At 41.7% G+C, this 20,062-nt stretch overlaps 1 protein-coding gene across 3 annotated transcripts in view; it reads right to left on the reverse strand.

Moving 5' to 3' along the window:
* The window catches only part of ADCY1 (adenylate cyclase 1), a 225,643-nt gene extending 219,213 nt beyond the window's left edge, over nt 1-6,430 (reverse strand). The window contains exon 1 of one of the 3 annotated variants that reach the window (XR_012157423.2): nt 5,104-6,430. Coding sequence is in view for 2 of the 3 variants with exons in the window: in XM_073332758.2 (XP_073188859.1) it covers nt 5,104-5,757 (654 nt within the window). In the remaining variant the exon portion in view is untranslated. Of the gene's footprint in view, nt 1-4,724; nt 4,988-5,103 lie in introns of those variants that run through there. The other 2 variants (XM_073332758.2, XM_073332760.1) reach the window with 2 other exon arrangements.
* Nucleotides 6,431-20,062: the final 13,632 nt, after the last annotated feature.

The raw sequence follows: 20,062 nt of genomic DNA on the forward strand, positions 1-20,062 counted from the left end.
TACACTCTGCAGAAACAAATGGCACCCTGTCTCCAACTCACCAGAAACTTCCCTATTCACCACTTTTCAAGATATGTTGTAACTGAAGACTAAAATTCTACTTTAACTACAAAGACATCAGTGTCCTTCACCCTTCCAAAAATAAGTTTCCTTCAAATACAGGATGAATTCAGCTAGAAGTTATGCATAGAGGTTGAATACAGTACCAATGTTGGCCCTAATCCTACAAACACTTTGTAACTTTAGGCATGTGGAGAATCCCATGGATTTCAATGGGACTACTGATATGCAGAAGCATTTGCGAGACTAGGGACATACTTGGCACTTCTTGTACATAATGCTTTCCAATATTAACTACTGCATAAATGTGGAAAATGAAGCAGAGGAAGTAAGCAACTAGTCCAATGCAACAAGACAAGACTGCATCAGATACTGGATTAAAATTTAGTAGCTCTTGACTGCCACTCCTTTTATTAGACCACTAGACCTCACCTCTGTTTTGCAAAGGGAACAGGGGGATCAACAGTCCTGTCAACAATGTGGTTAATTAACTAACTGCCTTTTCCACACTAGCAGAAAAATACGAACCATATACAACACAAAATGTGGACAACACTGTGTGATATTGTGGATTATTTTGCCAGTGGTCTGGGAAGTGCTACATTAACTTAAACAAATTGTAAATGTTAAAGGGCATAAAAATGTGTTATTTCAACATTTTCTAAATCACCCGCCTCCCTTCGGCTGCTCTTTCCATAATTTACCAGTTCCCCTCTACTCATCCATTTTCCAAGCTGGCACTATTTCGTTACTGGCTTGACCCAATAAATTTTCAGCTTGAAATACATTTAAATATAAAATAGATTGAAGGGTATAGTATAAAAATATTGCTCTGTCCACAGTGTTAAAAACAAGATATATTTATGGTAATTTAAAATGGCATCCCTGTTTCTGCTTTGGTCTGTTAATTTGTGTTGCAGTTCTTTGGTTTGCATATACACTTCTGTATCAGCAGGGTGTTACCGCATGCCTACTACTTTACAAGTACTCACCTACTGTACTTGCAGGTGTGTGTGTGTGTGTGTGTGTATATATATGATAGGTATGATATACCTATAGGGTTTTTTTTAATACTATATATATGCTTTTAATGACCAAGAGATCAAAATATTTAAAATGTTATACAAAGTTAATTTGTTTAACAGCAACTTAAGACATGAAGATGAGCCCACACCACGGATAAATAATGACAGTAACCCTTGCTCACCCCATCTGCCTTTAGTGTCTATAATGCACTCATTGAATCTCAACATAAATTAGACTAAGCTTTTGGGGCAGGGATTACGTATTTTTAACTGTGCTGTTAAGCACTAAGCACATGTTTGGGCACTTCATAAATAAATCAAACTAGTGCAAATGTCATTAAATCTTCCTTTGTAGGTTCTACCTTTTCCACATACTACTTTATGGTTTTGCTCACAAAAACACTGGAGGCGAGGGAGAAATAGTCAACATGCAATATTTTATTTCAAGACTCCCACTGCAGTCAGTGAGAGTCATATGGCTAAAATGCTATTGACTACCTATACTATGTAGACCTTTATGTCTATGTTGTAGCTATATATACAAAAATAGGTGAAATCCTGCTCCCAATGAAGTCAATAGGAGTTTTATTATTAACTTCAATGTCAGGATTTCACCCTAGGTATGTTATACATAAGTAACATTCAATTTTTATATTTTATTTTACTACAATTATTCAGTCAACATTGGGGATTGGGATCCCCCATTTAGTCACAAACAGGTACAGAATGGACAGCTACAGTGCAATTTTCTCCATCTTACCCTGTCAATGTGCTTTAACCCTGACTTGGAGTGAACACCTCGAGTGGTGTAGAAAGCTATGTGAAATAAGCCAGGGAGTCACCATAACCAACTCCCTGAATTACTAACCACAATCACATTTGATCTAAATATTCCTGAAGTTCACTTAAGGCTGAACCTCATCAAAAGCTATTTTCACAATAAGCTAGTCTATTGGTTTTAATATGCTAAATTGTTCATACTTTTATATGAATGCAAATTTTAGAAGAGCCTAATTAGGGACTGATCCCACACCACTGAAGTCCATGGGAGTTTGGCACTTCAATGGGACCAGGATCAGGGCCTGATGGAGGACTTGGATATAAAGAAACTCTGTTTATAATGGAATGAAAACCTTACGGCCAAAAACTTTTGAAAAGTGGCCTCTGAATTTGGGTGCCTCTGTTTTGGCGAGTCCAGCTTCAGACACATTGGGCCTGATTTTGCTGAAAACTCACTTCAGTGGGAGTTATGGGCACTGAGCATTTCTGAAGATCAGAGCCAATGCATGTCTAGTTGGGCTCCCAAAAGGTGAGGCACCCGGGAGTCAGAGGTCATGTTTGAAAAAGCTGACCTCAGTTGTTCTATTGCTCTGCATGTCTGGTTGCAAAAAATCTCAATTTACAGGGCCCATGCAAACCCTTTCATTTGGTTGCGGCTCTGCACAGCTCCACAAGCCTGGACAACTGACTGTGTCCTGCATCCATACAGGCTGGCACGGAAGGGAGCACTGAGGGCCGGCTGAATTAAATCCTGTAACTAGAGCACATCCCTGGCCTGAGACACAACTGCTATTGCAGCTCATGCATAGGAAAAGCTCCTGCAAAAGGACTGTGCTGCCCCCAGGATGCCCACATAAGACGCAATTACTCTGGTATTATGCAGGCTTCAGAATTTCGACGGTTGTGAACATATTGTGCAAAAAACCGATAACTTCATCATAAGAAGAGCACAAAGTGTTCCTGTTCAAATCACAAGGCAATTTGCTTGCAAACAGGGGACAAATCAACACACATATCTGTTAAATTCACAGACCAAATAATCTGCTCGACTTCGAGCAGGTTTCTGCCTAATATTCTCACCAAAGCACAATGCCCATGGGACTTTGTATACATGACAAATTACTTTGTAAGGGGGAAAATGTACAGTTCTATACCAGCCTCTAGCAGGATTTTTTAACATTGTCTGTCGATTAGCTGAGGAGAGATCAATAAGAGGACAAACAGCTTATCGAAATGTTTATCGTCAAGCCCCGGGTAAGATAATATCATAAACAGAGGCGTGGTGCAAGTTAGATCCTTTGGGTAATTCTGGTGGGACAGCAGGTGTCACACATAGCTGTAACCCAGTATCAAATGAATATCTGCCCCCGTGTCATGGGAATTAGGATTGCCCGGGCTCCACTTGGGAGTAAAAGCTTCCCGACTTCTGGTACACGAAGCAGTCTGTAACCCCATTCAAAGCAGAGTATTTCAGTGTTTTTCTTTTATCCTTTTGGATGGTTTCAATGAAGACCCCCTGAATTTCATCAGCAGTCCCTCTTTCTCATGGAAATTTTAACTCACGCACTTAAAAATAGACCCATCAGATTATCTGGGTAAATCAAAGCTCGGCTTATCTCTCTCTTCCCCTTCAAAACATACAATTTATTTTGTCCACCAGCATCAAGCCAAGAGTAATCCTGTAGTTCCAGCAACCTCACTTCCTTGGCTATCTATTATATCCATATATGTGTGTGTGAGATTCGAGGTGAAGGTGTATGAATGCATGCCTTGGTGCATGTGACTGTGTGTTTGTTACTGTATCTGGGGGGTATGGTCTAAGTGTTACAACGCAGCCTAATACGACCAAGGAGAATAACATCAAAAATCAAAAGCAGTAAAGTAGCAAATAATCTAAACAAGGAATAAAGTATCACTAAATATTAATCTAAAATCCCTAAGATCCATTATTGCTCCTCTTAAGAGCAAACATAACTGACCCAGTTCTAGAGAGAATAAATCAGTCCTTCCCAGTGGTTCAGATACACAACATAATAGAACAATCAGACAATCCTGACTCCTAGCCCCACCGCTTCAAACATGCGCATCTCCCTACTCTCCTCCCCCATTCCCAGTATCGCCCATCAGGCCATGGGAACTGGAGAAAGCCCTGCAGGGCTATAAATAGCCACCCCTGGGAGGGGGGCACAGAGGATGGAGGGGAGTGCAGCAGCACATTCCCAAAAATGCTGCAGAGGGAGGCATCACCAGATTAATGCTTGTGGGGGGAAAGACTGCTAGGAAGTTCAATGACATCCTAACTAATCTGCAAGGGGAGGAGGAAGTGGCTGGAATTGGGAAACTAAGCTGGGAATGCCATGCATACTGGGAGAAGAGGGAAGTGGGACTTCCATGTCTGGCTTCCCACCCTCTTCCCAGGAGTTTCTCCAGCTCCCCTGAGCTCTGCTATTTGGGGTTGAGGAATGGGGAGGTTTGAGTTTGAGCCTGTGGAAAAAAAATAAGAATGTCAGTTCATGGCGATCTCACCAAACAAGTCTAGCTACCTATTCCAAGTCTATCGTGAGTCAGATGGGATTTATTTATCTTCATTGACTGCATCTCCCGCATGAAGCGTCCCTGTCTTTTCCCCATTGACGAAGCGCTGCTCCTTCTTTTTATTATTACTATTAGACAAGATCAAAAATCGTTTCCTTGCCTTTTCACCCGGCAGCCAAATATCCCTCCCTGAACTCTGACCCCCCCATCTGCCCTACATCCCCCCTCCAAACTTTGTGAGCTTGGGAAGCAGCAGGCAGACGGCGACACGTCCCAACACGGATTATTCCGCATCTACCGCTTCCCACTAGCCGCTACACATACCTGATACCCCGACAGACTGTGAACACGCCGGCCATCGGCACACTCCGTGCGTCCAATCCGCACCACACGGGCACCGTGCATCCAGCTTACACACTCACTTCCCCAGTACAGACCCCTCCTCAATACAGCTACAGACAGATACACGGCAACACAAACACACACGCACGCACACTCTCCCGCAACCCGCGTGTCCCACCATGCACACACCGTCCCTGCAATTCTGTACACATCCCAGGTCCAATACACACACACACAAACACACACACACACAAACTAAACTCCCCACGCTCTGCATCCTCTAAACCCCCCCCCCCCCAAGCTCACACAGCAGCTGCAGTGCCCCCGCCCCGGCTGCTCCCCTCCTTCCCCTGGGACTTACCGTCCTCCAGAGCCGCTGCCTCTTGGCACTGACCGAGCTGGCGGTGACGATGAGGTGGGAGACGGCCACCACCAGCCCGAAGACGATGGCGAGCAGGGTCCGCACGGGCAGCAGCGAGTAGGAGACGAAGGTGACCAGCATGAGCTGCCACATGCCCTGCTCGGGGGCGCTGGGGGGCTCCAGGCCGTAGGCGCCCAGCGAGAAGGGGCAGCAGAGGAAGGAGAAGGTGAAGCTGAAGAGCAGGGTCAGCTTGACGATCTGCTGCAGCTGGGTGACCTGCAGGTACTTGACGTTGGTGACGATGAAGAGGGAGAGGAAGACGATGCAGTGCACCGGGTGCGAGCCCTTGGAGATGGTCAGGCTGGGGCCGGAGAGCAGCTCCACCAGGGCCAGGCTGGCGGTCAGCACGATGAGCACGGCCAGCGCCTTGAGGGTGGAGGTCTGCTCCAGCTTCAGGTTGTAGCTCTGGAAGAGGGACTCCAGCTCCTTGCAGTCGAACTCGTCCTCGCAGGCGACGGCATCCAGCAGCGGCGGCGGAGGGGCTCCCCCCAGCCCGGCGCCCGCGGCCGGGGGGGAGCAGCAGCAGCGGCAGCACGTCTTCCTCTTGGTCTTGACTTTCTGAAACGGTATTTCCTCCATGTCAGTGCCATTCATAAACCCCGGGGAAGGAATGCTCCTCCTGGCGTCCCCTGCTGCTGCTCCTCTGCCTCTCTGCTCATGGGGGGGGGGGGGGGGGGCGCTGCGAGCTGGAGCAGCAGCCGCCGCCAACTAGGAGCCGGCAACCCCCAGCTGCAAAGCCTCCTAGGAGCCGGCAACCAGAGCCAACCTACTAGCAACCAGAAGCAGCCCTAGGGAGGGACCAGGTGCAACCTGGTATCCAGAGATCGCTGGGATGGCTGCTGCAGGACAGAGTCAAAATCTCAGTTGTGTATTATTCCAGCCTCTTCCTCCCCCCACAGCCCCTCGCTGGAGCTCCAGGGATGATAATCTCCTAATGACACCAAAACACCATCCAAAGGTTTGAAATCAAGCAAGCGGGGGGGGGGGGGGGAGAAAGAGAGTAATCAACAGGCACAACTGGCTTCAGATAGCCTAGGTAGAGGAGTGGGAGCTGGGGGGATACTGTTTCCTAGGGAGTAGGCGACGTTAAAGACAACAAGGGGGCCTGGGCTAAGCAGAGGAACAGAGAGACGTGGGGGGAGGAGAGAGAGGGAAGGAAACACAGACAGGGAAAGAGGGTGATCCCCTTCCTACGTCCAAGAGCATTTCACTGGGGCTCGGGAATGATATGCGCCTGCGCACTGATTGCTTGAGAAGCCAGGCACGTCTCCCCAATCGGAGCAGATTGACAAGAAGAAAACACAGCTTTGACAACAGGACCACGTTTGAGCCTGCTTTGCAGCGCCCTCCCCCCGCCCGCCTGCCTGCCGGCCGCCTCCCTCCGGCCATCGGAACACACACATCCAGCCATCGCTTGCCCAGAGTCAGCCGTGCTTTGCTTCACTTCGGGCTTTGATCAGGCTCCGCATTTGTTTCACGTCCCTGCAAACGCACTAGTGTGTGGACCAGCCACATCCTGCCAGCGGCAGCGGCGGAGAAGCCTAGCCTTCTTGGTACAAGTATAGTAATAATACGAGCCACGAGAAAGATGAAAAACTTTACAGCTACAGCCTAGTTAGTCTGCAGACATTCTGTCTGATGTGGGAGAAATATAACCCATTACAGCAGGATGCGAAATAGAGTAATTTGATTTTAATGGGATGTGTAAAAGAAAGATTGCAAGTTTTTGAGTAAAATGTAGAGCCCACTTAATGCTTGCCTCTGCCACCGCTAGTCAATTTATACATTAAATCAGTCCTTAAATGATGAAGAGTTTTACTTTCGTGTGCACCGTTATATATTCTGCGCCAAATTCTGTCCATGTTTACATTTATGCAATGCGATTGATGGCATTTAGTGCAGAAGTTAGTCTCAGATCTGTATTTAAATTGAAAAAAGTGATATTATGAAAGTGCATGTTTCCCAAAGAATTTATATACCTGGGGTGCATAGAAGGATTAGATTTTGAATCAGTAGGTGTCAATCTCACCACACACAGAATTTCTGTAGATAATCAAAATGTTGCGATAGGCAAAATAAGAAAAATAGTTTTGAATTAGGCTTATTACAAATAAATTAGCAGATGAATAGTAAAAACAGGTATGCTTTGTTGATTTAAGGATATTGACTTTGTGTATTTTGACATGTGATGTCGACAATTTGGGTTTTAATCATTTATAAAACTAACTTTTTGAATGGCAACATCTCCTGTCATTAAATAATTGACAATCTCTGCTCTTAATTTCCCACATCTGTGAAAATTTAAAATCAATAACCATCTAAAAATGCTTACAAATAGATAGACATTATAAAAAAATTAAAATCAAATTCTACCAAGCATATTATATATATATATATAATATTGTGTGTGTCCTGCTTCAAAATGTGTGCAGATATTGAAATAAGTGAAAGGCAACAAAGAACATAGAAAATTATCTAAAAATCTCAAACATTTCTGTCAGCACTTCTGACTTTTTCAGGGAATAAATCAGGTCAGTAGCTTTGGACAGATATTCTTATTATATGAGTTATTTTCCATTCGACATAGGAGTATATTATGCTTCAGCAAGATTTTTTTTTTAAACTTTGAGTGCTAACACTACAATACTGCACAGTAATACTGCCATGTTATCTCCAGTTTTAAACTTCTGTAACCCTTTTACTCAAGTTTGAGGCTATCGGCCTGATTCAAAGCTCATGAAGTCCAGGGAAAGACTCCCATCCGCATCAATGGGCTTTGGATCAGACTTTAAAATGCTTTCCTAATTATTTCCTTATAAAGAGCCAGAACAACATTATAAACTGTACATGTGGATGATGTTTTTTGTCTGAAAAAGACCATAGGATTGCTTTAATGGTCTCGTGGGTACATTAAAGTCTTGATGGCCTAATCTCTCTCTCATTGATGTCACTTAAATCTTGATCATCAACATCAGTGGATGACCCCTAAGTCTGATGGTTTGCAGTGCTTCCTTGGTGTTTACATTGCTTTTCAGGATGCTATATATAATTTCTGAATGGTAAAAATTGCTTTTTAAAGTCTCTGATAAATGTTCTAAGGTAGTGTCAAACATAACAGAAAAGATCAAAACATGAACAAGGTTGTCTGTTATATTCCTGTAATCAATGTTATTTAACAAATGCCAAGAATTCAAGTAGCTTTGACAGGTTGGCTAGTTTGTTTAAAACCTTGGATTTTACCCAAAGTCCTTGATGATCTGAGTTTTAAAGCATGAAAAATAAAATTTATGATATCATGACCACTCATTGTGTGGTCTACATTTGAGAAAATAGCTACAGTCCTGAAACATTAAACAGATATAAAACTGTTTATAAATACTTTGCAACTTGCTTTGCCTGAAAAAACAGCTGGGTTTGGATAACTTCTCTTAGCTGCAAAGTGCAACTTTCAAAGATGGAACTATAAAGGTGGTACTGCAATACACTAGGTAATAAAAGATATGCCTAAATTCTGTTAAGAAGAGTAGTGGTATAAATCAAACTTGCTTTAAATGAGTTTGTAAAAGAACCTGAAAACCTGTTTCATTTCTTTTACTGTTATAGTTGTATATTGTACCAAAGAATTAAATCTCTCTTATACAGAAAGGATAGCTAATTGGTACTCCTCATGCTGCCCAATAATAGGGAGAGAGAAATTCTTTGGCCAAGAACATCTAACTAAGCTCCTTCTCCTTAAATATCTCATTGCCCCTTTGTTATGTACATGCAGAGCAGACAGGAACTTGATTGTTAAAAAAAAATAAATGTCTCATTGTCTAGACTCAGTATAGACATAGAAAATATTCTCTACCACAATAGGGTTTCATTTACTTCTTTTCCCTACATCTACAGAATTGAGTATCCATGCACATCAGGATGTCTTGAACTTCTTCAACTCTCGCTTCTCATCTAAGCTTTCCAGGACAGCATGATGCTCCTGTGACCTACTGAACTTCTATGTTAATACTAATGAATCATTTCAGCAAGCAGGCAAATACTGGCTGCTAACTTTTCAGCCAACATGATTTATGGCAGGTCAGCTGGATCCTCCTTGCTTTTGACAAATCATTCACCTCCATCAGTACCATATTCACGCTGATGTATCTGTTCTTCAGTTAAAAATTAAATACACCTAAGAGCTGTTTAATAAGATAACACTAAGCCCCGGTCTACGCTGCACATTTATGTTGGTATAACTACATCACTTAGGGGCATGGAAAATTCACACCCCTGAGTGATGCGGTTATACTGACCAAACTCCCAGTGTAGACAGCGCTAAGTTGATAGGAGGGCTTCTCCCATCAGTACAGATTAACTAAGGCATAGAGTGGCTACACTAGTGAACTTATGGTGGTGCAGCTGTACCAATGCAAGCTCTCTAGTGTAGACATAGCCTAAGATTATTCAGTGCTGTTTACATGAAGAATCCACTGATTGATTACCGGGCTTCTCTGGTCTTTTCTATCATTGTTCCTCTTCAGGTGCCTTCAGAAAAAGGAGCAGGACAACAACATGTAGGCTGAGATTTCCAAAGCTGCCTAACGAGTCTGATACCCAGGTCCCATTAATGGGCATCCAGATCCCCAAGGCACCTTTAAAAAAAACCATCAGCCTTAGTTTTAAGACTAAAACGTTTTTGTGTGTCCTAGACTTATTGTCCACTCTATCCTACAATTCGCATTTAGGATTTTAGCAAAATGCTGCATCACAGGAAGGCAATAATATTTGATGGTTGGGTATGGGTCTGATCCTGTTTCATTGAAAGAAATGAGAATTTCACCATTAATTTCAGCTGGATCAGGCCTGAGGTGCTCTGCACTTTAAGCAACAGCCCACTCTTCTCAGGGAAAATCCTAACTGCATCTCTTTACTTTCACATTACCCTGTTTCCATGAGCTGAAAAGATTAGTTCCAAGTCCTCGGGGTGGGGTGGGGGGGAGACTTTGAAAAGAACTGTCTCATTTTGTAAGATCTGTAATTTACTGTATCAATTTCATTTTGGAATTTTTCCTTCTCTTGTGTATGTTTTCCTTCTCTGAAGCATTCCCTCTTGATACTATTCATTATCAATTCTGCTGAACAGCCCCTGAAGACCTCAGATTCCATCCTGGACTCCTGATTCAGGCACGATTCCTCATTGACTTCACTGGGGGAGATTTTTATCTCAGTAAGATTACAAGAGCAGGCCCCTAATGTGAACATATTTTCATCTGGGAAATTTCGTGTCTTATTGGAATGAAAAGTACATTCTCAGTGAGATCATCATAATCAAAAACAAAAACGTATGTTTCAATTCCTGCTGGAGAAAAAAATATGTCCCTCTTTTATGGCAACACCAGGGTGCTTCCAGTTTATAATTATAAAGCTAATAATAGCATCACCTGGTTCAAATCCTCTGCAGCACATAATAAACTCTTTTTTTGTACGCCTAAGCCAAAAGCCCATTGAAGTCAATAAAGAGTCCCACCCTTTTCATCAGGTACTAAGTTACTGACTTCCAATAGCCAGTTATATGTTTATATTGCACCTAGTACAATGGGGTCCTGGTCCATGATTAGAGTTCCTAGACACTACAGTAATACAAATAAAATAATAAGATAGTGATAAATGCTGATTTGCAAATTTTCACACAGAAATTTGGGGCTCCAGCTCAGACATATGAAACATTAATTAAAAAAACACTTCAGTGTGCATGGGGGACAAGAACAGGGACCTGCTCAGCTTCATTTAAATAGATAAAGCCATTGAATTTCTCTACTAATTACTGCTGACACTCTGTCACCCATGAGGTAAAAAAAGGTCTATTCCTTTGCACCTATAACTACAAACATATAAATAGAGTATCCACATACGAGGGCAAGACTTTTAAAAAGATCTTAAATGATACTTTTCAAACAGAAGATGGTAGATGTTTTCTAGAAACTTCAACCCCACCCACTCTGCCAGTACTGGACATCATACCCAGACAGAAAATGTATCTGATATTTACTGACACTACTTTTGATCTTTGCCAAAGGCCAAGATTCTATCTATCTTACATCTAACCTATATAAGGAGATTCTTCATATAATTCCAGGAACTAGTAACAACTAATTAGGTCAAACTAGCTGCACATATGTTACTGGTTCTATTTTGAGTTTAACCCCTCAAGATGGAGCTACCCTTTTCTTTGAGGTTAAAATGCTGCTCTGCTCAGATGATAGTAAAAAGCGTATTGTGTTTCCTATTCCCTTAGTCATACCATTACCCATTTGTAAAACAGATTTCCATTGGTTTTCAATGCTAGGCTCATTCTCTTGTCTTTTACTGTCCCACCCTTCACCCTAAACAATTTGTATAAATCCACTTAATGCTATTTAGCTTATGTCCCCATTGTTACTATAAATAAGTGAGCTAGAGCTGCGGCTTAGTGAGACAATTCTTTTCTTGTCTCATTCTTCCTTCCTTCCTTATGATGTCTGGATAAGTGTGAAAATTAAGTAATAAATGTTGTTATGCTCACAATGAGAAGTCAAAGCACAAGTCTTTTGAGGTAATACAGAGAAGAGTAGCCCTAAAAACAACCCATAATATTGTAGCATTTCTTTTGTCTGTTCATGACATAGGATTCAGTGATTTTTTTTAAATTCAGAACAGGGAAATATCTTAATCTTTTCTTACCAGAGAAGCTGACACCACAAGAGAAGAGACCTGTTTACTGAGGTAAAGAATACACTGCTAGAATCTCATCTAATATATTTCTTTAATGTAAAGAACACATGCAGAGTCTACACATTGACAGTTCTCATAAAATAATTTGTGTTCTCATCTTTTTGACTATCATGACCAAGATTGTCCAGTATCATCAGTGTTTGACAATCAGGCCATTTCTTTAAATGCCTACATAGGAGCTTACAAGGCTCTGAAAGTGGGAAGGTAAAGATTTTAAATTCTTCAGCCATTGATGCTACTAACCATTTCTCACTTCTCAGAACAGTTACAGAAACCACACCGGTTTATATAGAGCACTTCATGCCTATGGAATGTATTCATTTCTGGAACAGCTATTGCCATAGCACCTTAACCGTTAATTCTAGAAAACCTTTCCCCTCCCCAGTCCTGGTAGCATGTTACAACACAGATATATAAAATGAGCTTACAGGTGCTTTTAACTCTAGACTGAATACCTACAAGCCCTAATGCATCTATTGTAGAGTAAGTATTATCCCTTAGCCTGAAATGTACCTCACTTGTCACAACAAGGCTAAGTGCTGTTTTTCCTCTTCTAATCCTGATTAGGACGACAGCCCTAGTAGCCCAATTTAATGGGACAAAGATCACACATAAGATTATTTCAAAGACATCAGGTGGCACCAAAGGGGGACTGCTTTTTCCTAAAGGATTTTTGCTCATTTAGGTAGAACACAAGATCAAGAAAGATGACAGAGGAAAGAACATAAGAATAGCCATACAGGGTCAGAGACCAATGGCCCATCTAATTAAGTATCCTGTCTCTGACAGCAGGTAGTGCCAGATGCTTCAGAGGGACTGAAGAGAACAGGGCAATTTCAGAGATCCTGTCGTCCAATCCCAGCTTCTGGCAGTTGAAGGTTTAGGGGCACCCAGAGCATGGGGTTGCATTCCTGACCTTCTTGGCTAAGGAAAGGAAGGAAAGTATTAATATTGAAAAAAAAATGTAAGAGAGTTCAAACATTTCAATAGCGATCTGTGCTAGTGGTTTAGGAGATTTTGTGATTAGGTTTTGGAGTTTTATGTAATGTACATTAGATTCTTGTGCTTTTTTAGCTTTTAATCCAACTCTCATTGAAATCAAAGGGACTCTTCCATTTGACTTCTGATCTTCTGTACTGCTCTAAGCTGCTTAAGAAGGTGCACTAATATGCGATAACTGTAATTTTGGAAGTCTGCTGCAAGAAGAATTAGATGGCTCAGAGTACAAGGAACAGACTACTTATCACGTCTGGTTCAAATCCAGCCATGGTCAGTAGAATCTGGAAGCTGTTACCAGCTCATGGCTTTTTGGCACAAGTGAAATGAGTTTGGTGGAGGAGTTCCCCTGACAGGTGTCCATATTACAAAACCCTTCACCCTTGCCAGTGCTAGCCCATTGGGGGCCCTAAGCAGGAATATTTGGGGGGCCCTGCCCCACACAACACATACTAATGATTAATAGGGGGCCCTATCAGCCAGGGGCATAATTGTATGGCATACACAAAAGGGAGCACTATGCTCTTACCTTGATAACTGAAGTTTTCACAATGGCTGAACCTTTAGGACACCTCCCCACCCCCCTGCATACACACACAGACAGTGTTCCCTAGAGGATACACTAGGCACTCCTAGACACTCCCTACTGTTGCTGGCTAGGGTTATTGTGGCATGGAGGAAACATTTTGTCCGAGCCCTGTTTCATACAGACCCTTGAGTATCTCTGTTCCGCATTATAGGAGCGTGCTATAAGTTTATGCCTTAAAGAGTTCTAAAACATTTATTGCCTACATATAAAATGGTTTAAAGTGCTAGGAGTATGTTGGTACAGAAAGTAACTTGCCGTCTGTTTTGCTCTGTTGGGTCAGGCCTTGAACACTATGTACTGTAAAGGAGCAGAAAAGCTTAAACTACACGGCTCGTTGTTAGGCTATTAAATCAAGTTGCCCAGCCACATCAAACTGTGTTTGAGACATTTTAATTTGAGCCCTGTTCCATGTAGACCCCTGAGTCTCTCTCAGCTCTGTATTACAGGTGTTTATGCTATCTAAGATAAAGAATCTGGTGCCTTCGAAGAGCAGAATCTGAATTTGAAGTGTGTTACATAATCAGCATGGAGAATTAACCAACTCCTAGAGGGAGTTTCTTCAAGTCAGGCTTGAGGCACACTCCTAGGGAAGCATGAAGGAATGTGTACTGTCACTGCATATTTGAGCTGGTTAGAAAGATATTGTGTGTTCTTCCCAATTCTCTGACCACCTCTACTGCCATGGTGTACCTGCTCTGTGGGGCGAGGACTTCATTCTCCTGCAGCTGGCTCTCCCCACCCTGAAGGATATGAGTAACTTCCACTGAGTTTAATAGAAATTATTTGTATATGACCTGATTCAAAACTCACTGAAGTCAACAGAAGTTTTTCCATTGACTCACTGGGCTACAGATTGGGCCCCGAGTGTCTACATTTGTGTGTGTTCACATGAGAGAAGGAATTAATTCTCTCACTCGCAAGCCAACATTTTTCACAAGCACTGAAGTATTCTCTCTCTGGATACAAAATTTCAAAATGTATTTTTTCCGAAGTTTTCATTTCTAATGCTCTAACTGAATAGCCTTTGTATTGTATTGTAGTTTCTCCCTGCCCCCTTTTAACTACTTTATGATTTCCATGGCTTTTTGATTGGCAGTATCATTTTTTTCCCTCATGCTTGCATGTTCACTAGTTTATATGATTAAACTACACAATAAAACCAAAGGAAAGGAATTGCTGACTGCATGAGACACTACTCACCTAGTAGATCTGCACTGAAGGCCATTTGTCTTGGTTCATTAACATCCTTCTGTGTGTCCTTTTTTGGTATTCTTGTTGTTATACCAATAAAATAAAAACCAGCAGGATCTTATTAAAGGGGAAAAGGCAAAATGCCACATTTATTGTGAATACAGAAAGAATCATAGTAAGCAGTTAGTTATAGCTATAGCTTTCCATTCAATTTCATATTTATTCACACATTCATTCACACACACACACACACACACAGGTTCTGCAAGGTTGTTGTCATAGTTACCAGACTTAGAGTTGCTCATGCCAAGCCACTGGACACAAGGAGGAAGCAGGGCCTTCTCAGATGCTCATCTGACACTCCTGGAAGTTGGTTTGCAGAATCAGACCCCAAAGTTCTCACTTTCTAGAGTCCATTTTTATAGGAATTTCTTCCTATGCCAGTCTATGGGAATTGCTTCATCATGCTGTTGCTGAATCAATCAGCAGATGTCACATTCCTGACGGCTCCGTGCTGCCAGATGTTATCTTGTTCTTTGGTTCTCCCATTCTTGAGGCTGTTGGGTGGATTCCAGTCTGCCCTCCGGGGGTCCTCTGGTTATTTCCACTTGATGCCTTCTTCAGCCGTTGGACACTGGATTCTTAGGCTGGCACCTCCCTAATCATTCAGTTATTATCCACACCAAGCATCCATACACATACATCCTCAATCTCTATTTTAATCACAATTGTTAACAAAGCGAGATGAATACAACAAAAGGGCGGGGAGTCTCTGGGTGCTGTTTCTGTTGTTACAGAGTATTGCTTTGAGTCTCTCTCTGTGTGAGTAGTTGTTGTGTAGGAGTTGCTGTTCTCAAAGCAAAAAGAATTGCTTTGAGAACAGACTCTGTTTTAGAATGTACTAACACAATTAGCAGCTTGCAAGTTTCACACACAGAGGGAGAGAAACAGTACCAAAAACCAAGAGACCTCTTAATTAGTAATACCCAGGAATTTAAACTATGGGGAATCAAACTCATTTGTGATTTTAATACAGAACTTCTTTAACATGATCCAACATTATGACTGTGGTAAAATTCTTTATAGACCCTTTATATGAATCATTTCCTTTCACCTAGTCTGCTAGTTGAGCTATTCAGATTAGATGAAACCTAACTCTGAAATATCATTTTTCTTTTAAATGGATCAGTCTGGCTTTTAAATAGATTCTCTGAGGGTTGATAGATTTATCAAGAGGTATTTTTGTTAATGTAAGCAGTATTATGCATACATTTATGGTAATGAGTACAAGCTATTATACTAGTCATAATACCCAGCAATTCATCTGATATTATTTTCATACAGAAGATTTGAGACAACACACACCTACAGTTTAGACTAGGTGAGAACACTTACCACTTCTCCCTGCCAGGTGACCCCAGACTCAAATGACACTCCTGGCTAGATGAGACAAAATAATGACTAGGGGATTCTATGGGTTCAGGCTGGGGATGATGCAGTATTCGTAGACTCGGATGGGCATCCCTGGGATAGCATTTGATTCCCTTGCTATCGTGGAGCCCTGTGTACGGGGTGGTGCATTATCCCATGGAAGCACCAGGGCAGGTAGCACCCCAAGAAACAACACTCCCTCTTGGGGTTCCTTAGGGTGCAAGAGGGAGTTAGGGGACTTTAACTTTGGAACTTGCTTCCCCCCGTCCCTGGGTTCACCAGAATATTCAGATTTGTTAACCTTCAAGTACATTGCAAAGCCCATTATCTTCCTGAGGCTACTGCATACAGCGTGAGCATAGGTCAATTAGCTCCCACACCCAACAGCCTTGCATGGGCACCTCTACATATTTTTAAATGCAAATCCATACATATATATGAAGCAAGCCATTCTTCCCATACTAGGGCTCCAGTTGCTCTGAATCATTGCCGTCTCCTGTATGGATTGACAATAATCCATTAGCAGCTGTTGCTCTATTCTTGCTCTAAATTAGTATTTGTGTGTTTCATCTGGAGCTCTTTAAAGCAGATGGAGGCTTATGGACCTTTTCATGACACACTTCAAGAGATCGTGGCTGGTACTCTGTTTGGAATTTGCCTGTCTGGCTGTTAAGTTTAAAGAGTTTGAGAAAATGAGGAACTGTTTTAAAGTAGCAAGAGGGTGGAATTCCTCCACTTTTCTTTGTTGTTCCTTGTAGGAGTAATGGCGATAAGGAAACTCCTTTATGTTGTAGCTGCTTGGGTATGGTGTGCCATGGCAGATACACCAAGAATATCTTGGGTATTTGTGGTGTCCAAGAGAAGAATGAATGAGAATGTAATTTACTGGTTAACAGTTTGGAGGTAATATCTGTAATAATGCCATGTTTTACCAGGATTGGTAATTATTTGTATTCTGATAGCAGAGTGGAGCTCTGGTTAGAGCCTCTAGGTACTAAGTGCTGTATAGATACCTAGCAAGATACAGTCCCTGTGCTGAAGAGCTTACAATCTAAACAAACAAGACAGATGAAGGCTGTAGGCGCTAACAGACATGAAAAATACGAGGAGAATGTTTCACTGAATGTCTTAGGCAGACAGATCTGGGAAGAAATGTGTTAGTTGTGAGACAGTTCTTTTAGAATCTTTTGCATCCACAGGTAAGATGTGTTCACTGAATCAGTTTTTCTGATCAGAATAATTTCTCTAGTGCAGAGATGCTGCTTCCAGAACACTCACACAAAGGAATAGAGGCTGATTCCCAACTGTGCCATTAAGATTGTTTTCCTTTATGCACAAGTCCTCCTCTGGTTTTATTTCTCTGTCTCCATGCAAAATGGCTCCCACTGCACATGCCATAAAAAACTATCCTATACGTTTAATGTCAAACAATTAATAATGGCTATGGGCATTTGGACCTTTCTCCCCCTTATTGGCTCTCAAAGTTTAATCTCACGTGTTTCCATTTGTTTTATTTATCCATATTCTTACTTGTTTACTCTTCTGCACATGAATAGGCTCATTGCTTATCACCAAAAGAAGTTCATGATCCGGCTGTGACAGCCCATGTTCACCCCTATGTTCACCCCTTTTATAAGACTCTGATAAATTTCATACAAAGTATGCTTTGCGAGATATCGTCTGAAAACTCAATATACTGATCAATATTGTCCTGGTAAAATGTGCAAGGCAACATTGTATGTAAAGTTATACAACTCTACTAAAGATGTTATAAGTCTGGGGAGGAGTCACAAACTGATTCCCCAGAGACAAAAGATTAGCCAACACCTCAGCCAGGTGTTAACAAAATCAAATGGATTAAGTGGCCATTCTTTGGCAGGAAAGAGGATGTGGGTGAAAAATCTACATCTTGACGAAGACACAGCTGGGGGTTTCTGTCCACAAAGACTAGCTGTCTCCTGAACCTCAGCAGGAGATGATTCTCAAATAAGTGAAAGAGCTATAAAAAGGGGGAGCAGATGCCCCAAATCATTCCTCCTTTCTCTCTACCCACAGCATCTACAACACGTGAAGAACAAAGGGAACAGCTTTGGACTGGGGGAGGGATCCTGACTGAAAGATTCAGCTAGTAAGACTGCTAAAACATGAGAGAGAGATCTTTGCTTTGAATTCACTCTGGCGTGTTAAGTTAGGCATTAGTTATGATTTACTTTTATTTTCTTGTAACCAGTTCTGACTTTTCTGCTTCATTACTTGTAATCACTTAACATCTATCTTTCTGTAGTTAATAAACAGGTTTTATCTAGACCAGTGTGTTTGTACTGAAGTGTTAGGGAAGTTCCATTTAGGATAACAAGATATGTGCATATCATTTTCTATTAATAAAATGACAGACTTTATATGAGGTTATATTGTCCATTTCTGAGGGGGAAGTCTGGGACTGGGAATTTGCTGGTGTTACTCTGCTATGTAATTCAAGAGTGGCTGGTATAGCACTCTTGCAGTATAACTGGGATTAATTTACATGCTGGAGGCTGTGTGGAGGCAGACCAGGAGTGGTTGCTCTCACAGCAAAGCAGTGTAAAACAGTGGTTCTCAAAGCCAGTCCACCGCTTGTTCAGGGAAAGCCCCTGGTTGGCCGTGCCAGTTTGTTTACCTGCCGTGTCTGCAGGTTTGGCTGATCATGGCTCCCATTGGCTGCAGTTTGCCACTCCAGGCCAATGGGGACTGCAGGAAGCAGCGCGGACCAAGGGACGTGCTGGCCGCCCTTAGGGCTTTTCCATTTTTAAAGCCCATTATGAACTGAAATTTCCAACTGATATTCTGTCTCAGGAAAAAAAATGGATATACCCCTAGGCACACACTGTGCTTCAGGTTCCAAGTTCACCTGAATGGACTGAAACTGAGACAAAACCTTTCCATTTGAAACAATCAACTACAGTCTGATCTCAGGGGTCAGACATATAGCATACTCAGTCTTTCCCTTTCTCTCTCCCCCACAAGGTATATATAGCTAATCAGCCTGAACCTTATCATGAAATAGGTGTTACCCACCAACATTTCACAAAACCGAATAAGTGTATTACTCCTTTAAAAACTGTCAAATCCCAAAATCCCAAGTGATAATTGGAAACACTGTAACTTCAAAAATATTGAATATAGAAAACCACCAGTAAATGTGTCAAAAATATCCAAAAATGTTTTGCTACATTTGTTAAAAAAGTAAATGAACCAAACATGTGATATGATAATTAGAGTCTTCAAATTAGCACAGAAAAAAACTTTACCACACACAATGTAAGAAAACTGCATTGAAAATGTGTATTTCCAGGGACAGATATAGTAAGCATAACAGCGAAGCTAGCAATATGAATTTGATCCAACTCTCAGTGAAATCCATACAGTTTTCATTTAATTCAGTGGGAGCTGGATCAGGTCCCATTTGTGTAATTTTAATCCCCTTTACAGAATTTTGTGCTAGAAAATAAACTGTAAAGGAAAAAGATAAAAATCAACAACATGCTGTTTGTGTTATAGGTGGTAAAACAAGGTTCCAGCGTCTAATGGGAATAGACACTGCCTGTAAATCTTGTCACATATAATGAAGAGCAAGAGTATAAAAAGATGTGAGCAATCTGTTAGAGTATGCTTAGGTCATACTTGCTTTAAAATACCTTAAATAACATTATCTAGATGCCAAAATAGCATTTTCTATATCAGTCTGCACTATCCAATATTGTTTAAAGAGACAACTGGTATCCTAGTCAATTAGAAAAAATTATGTCCTCCTAAACACTCCCTCTCCCCTTCCACCTTTTTGTGCCTTTAAAAGATATAAAAAACCATGAATGTATTTTTTTTTCCTTGCAGCAACAGGAGAGAAACTAACACAAAATGGGGTAGAGGTAGCTGACCAACTAAAGTCCAGACATGCCTGAAGTA

Source organism: Lepidochelys kempii, chromosome 2, assembly GCF_965140285.1.
Source record: "Lepidochelys kempii isolate rLepKem1 chromosome 2, rLepKem1.hap1, whole genome shotgun sequence".
Taxonomy (NCBI): Eukaryota; Metazoa; Chordata; order Testudines; family Cheloniidae; genus Lepidochelys; species Lepidochelys kempii.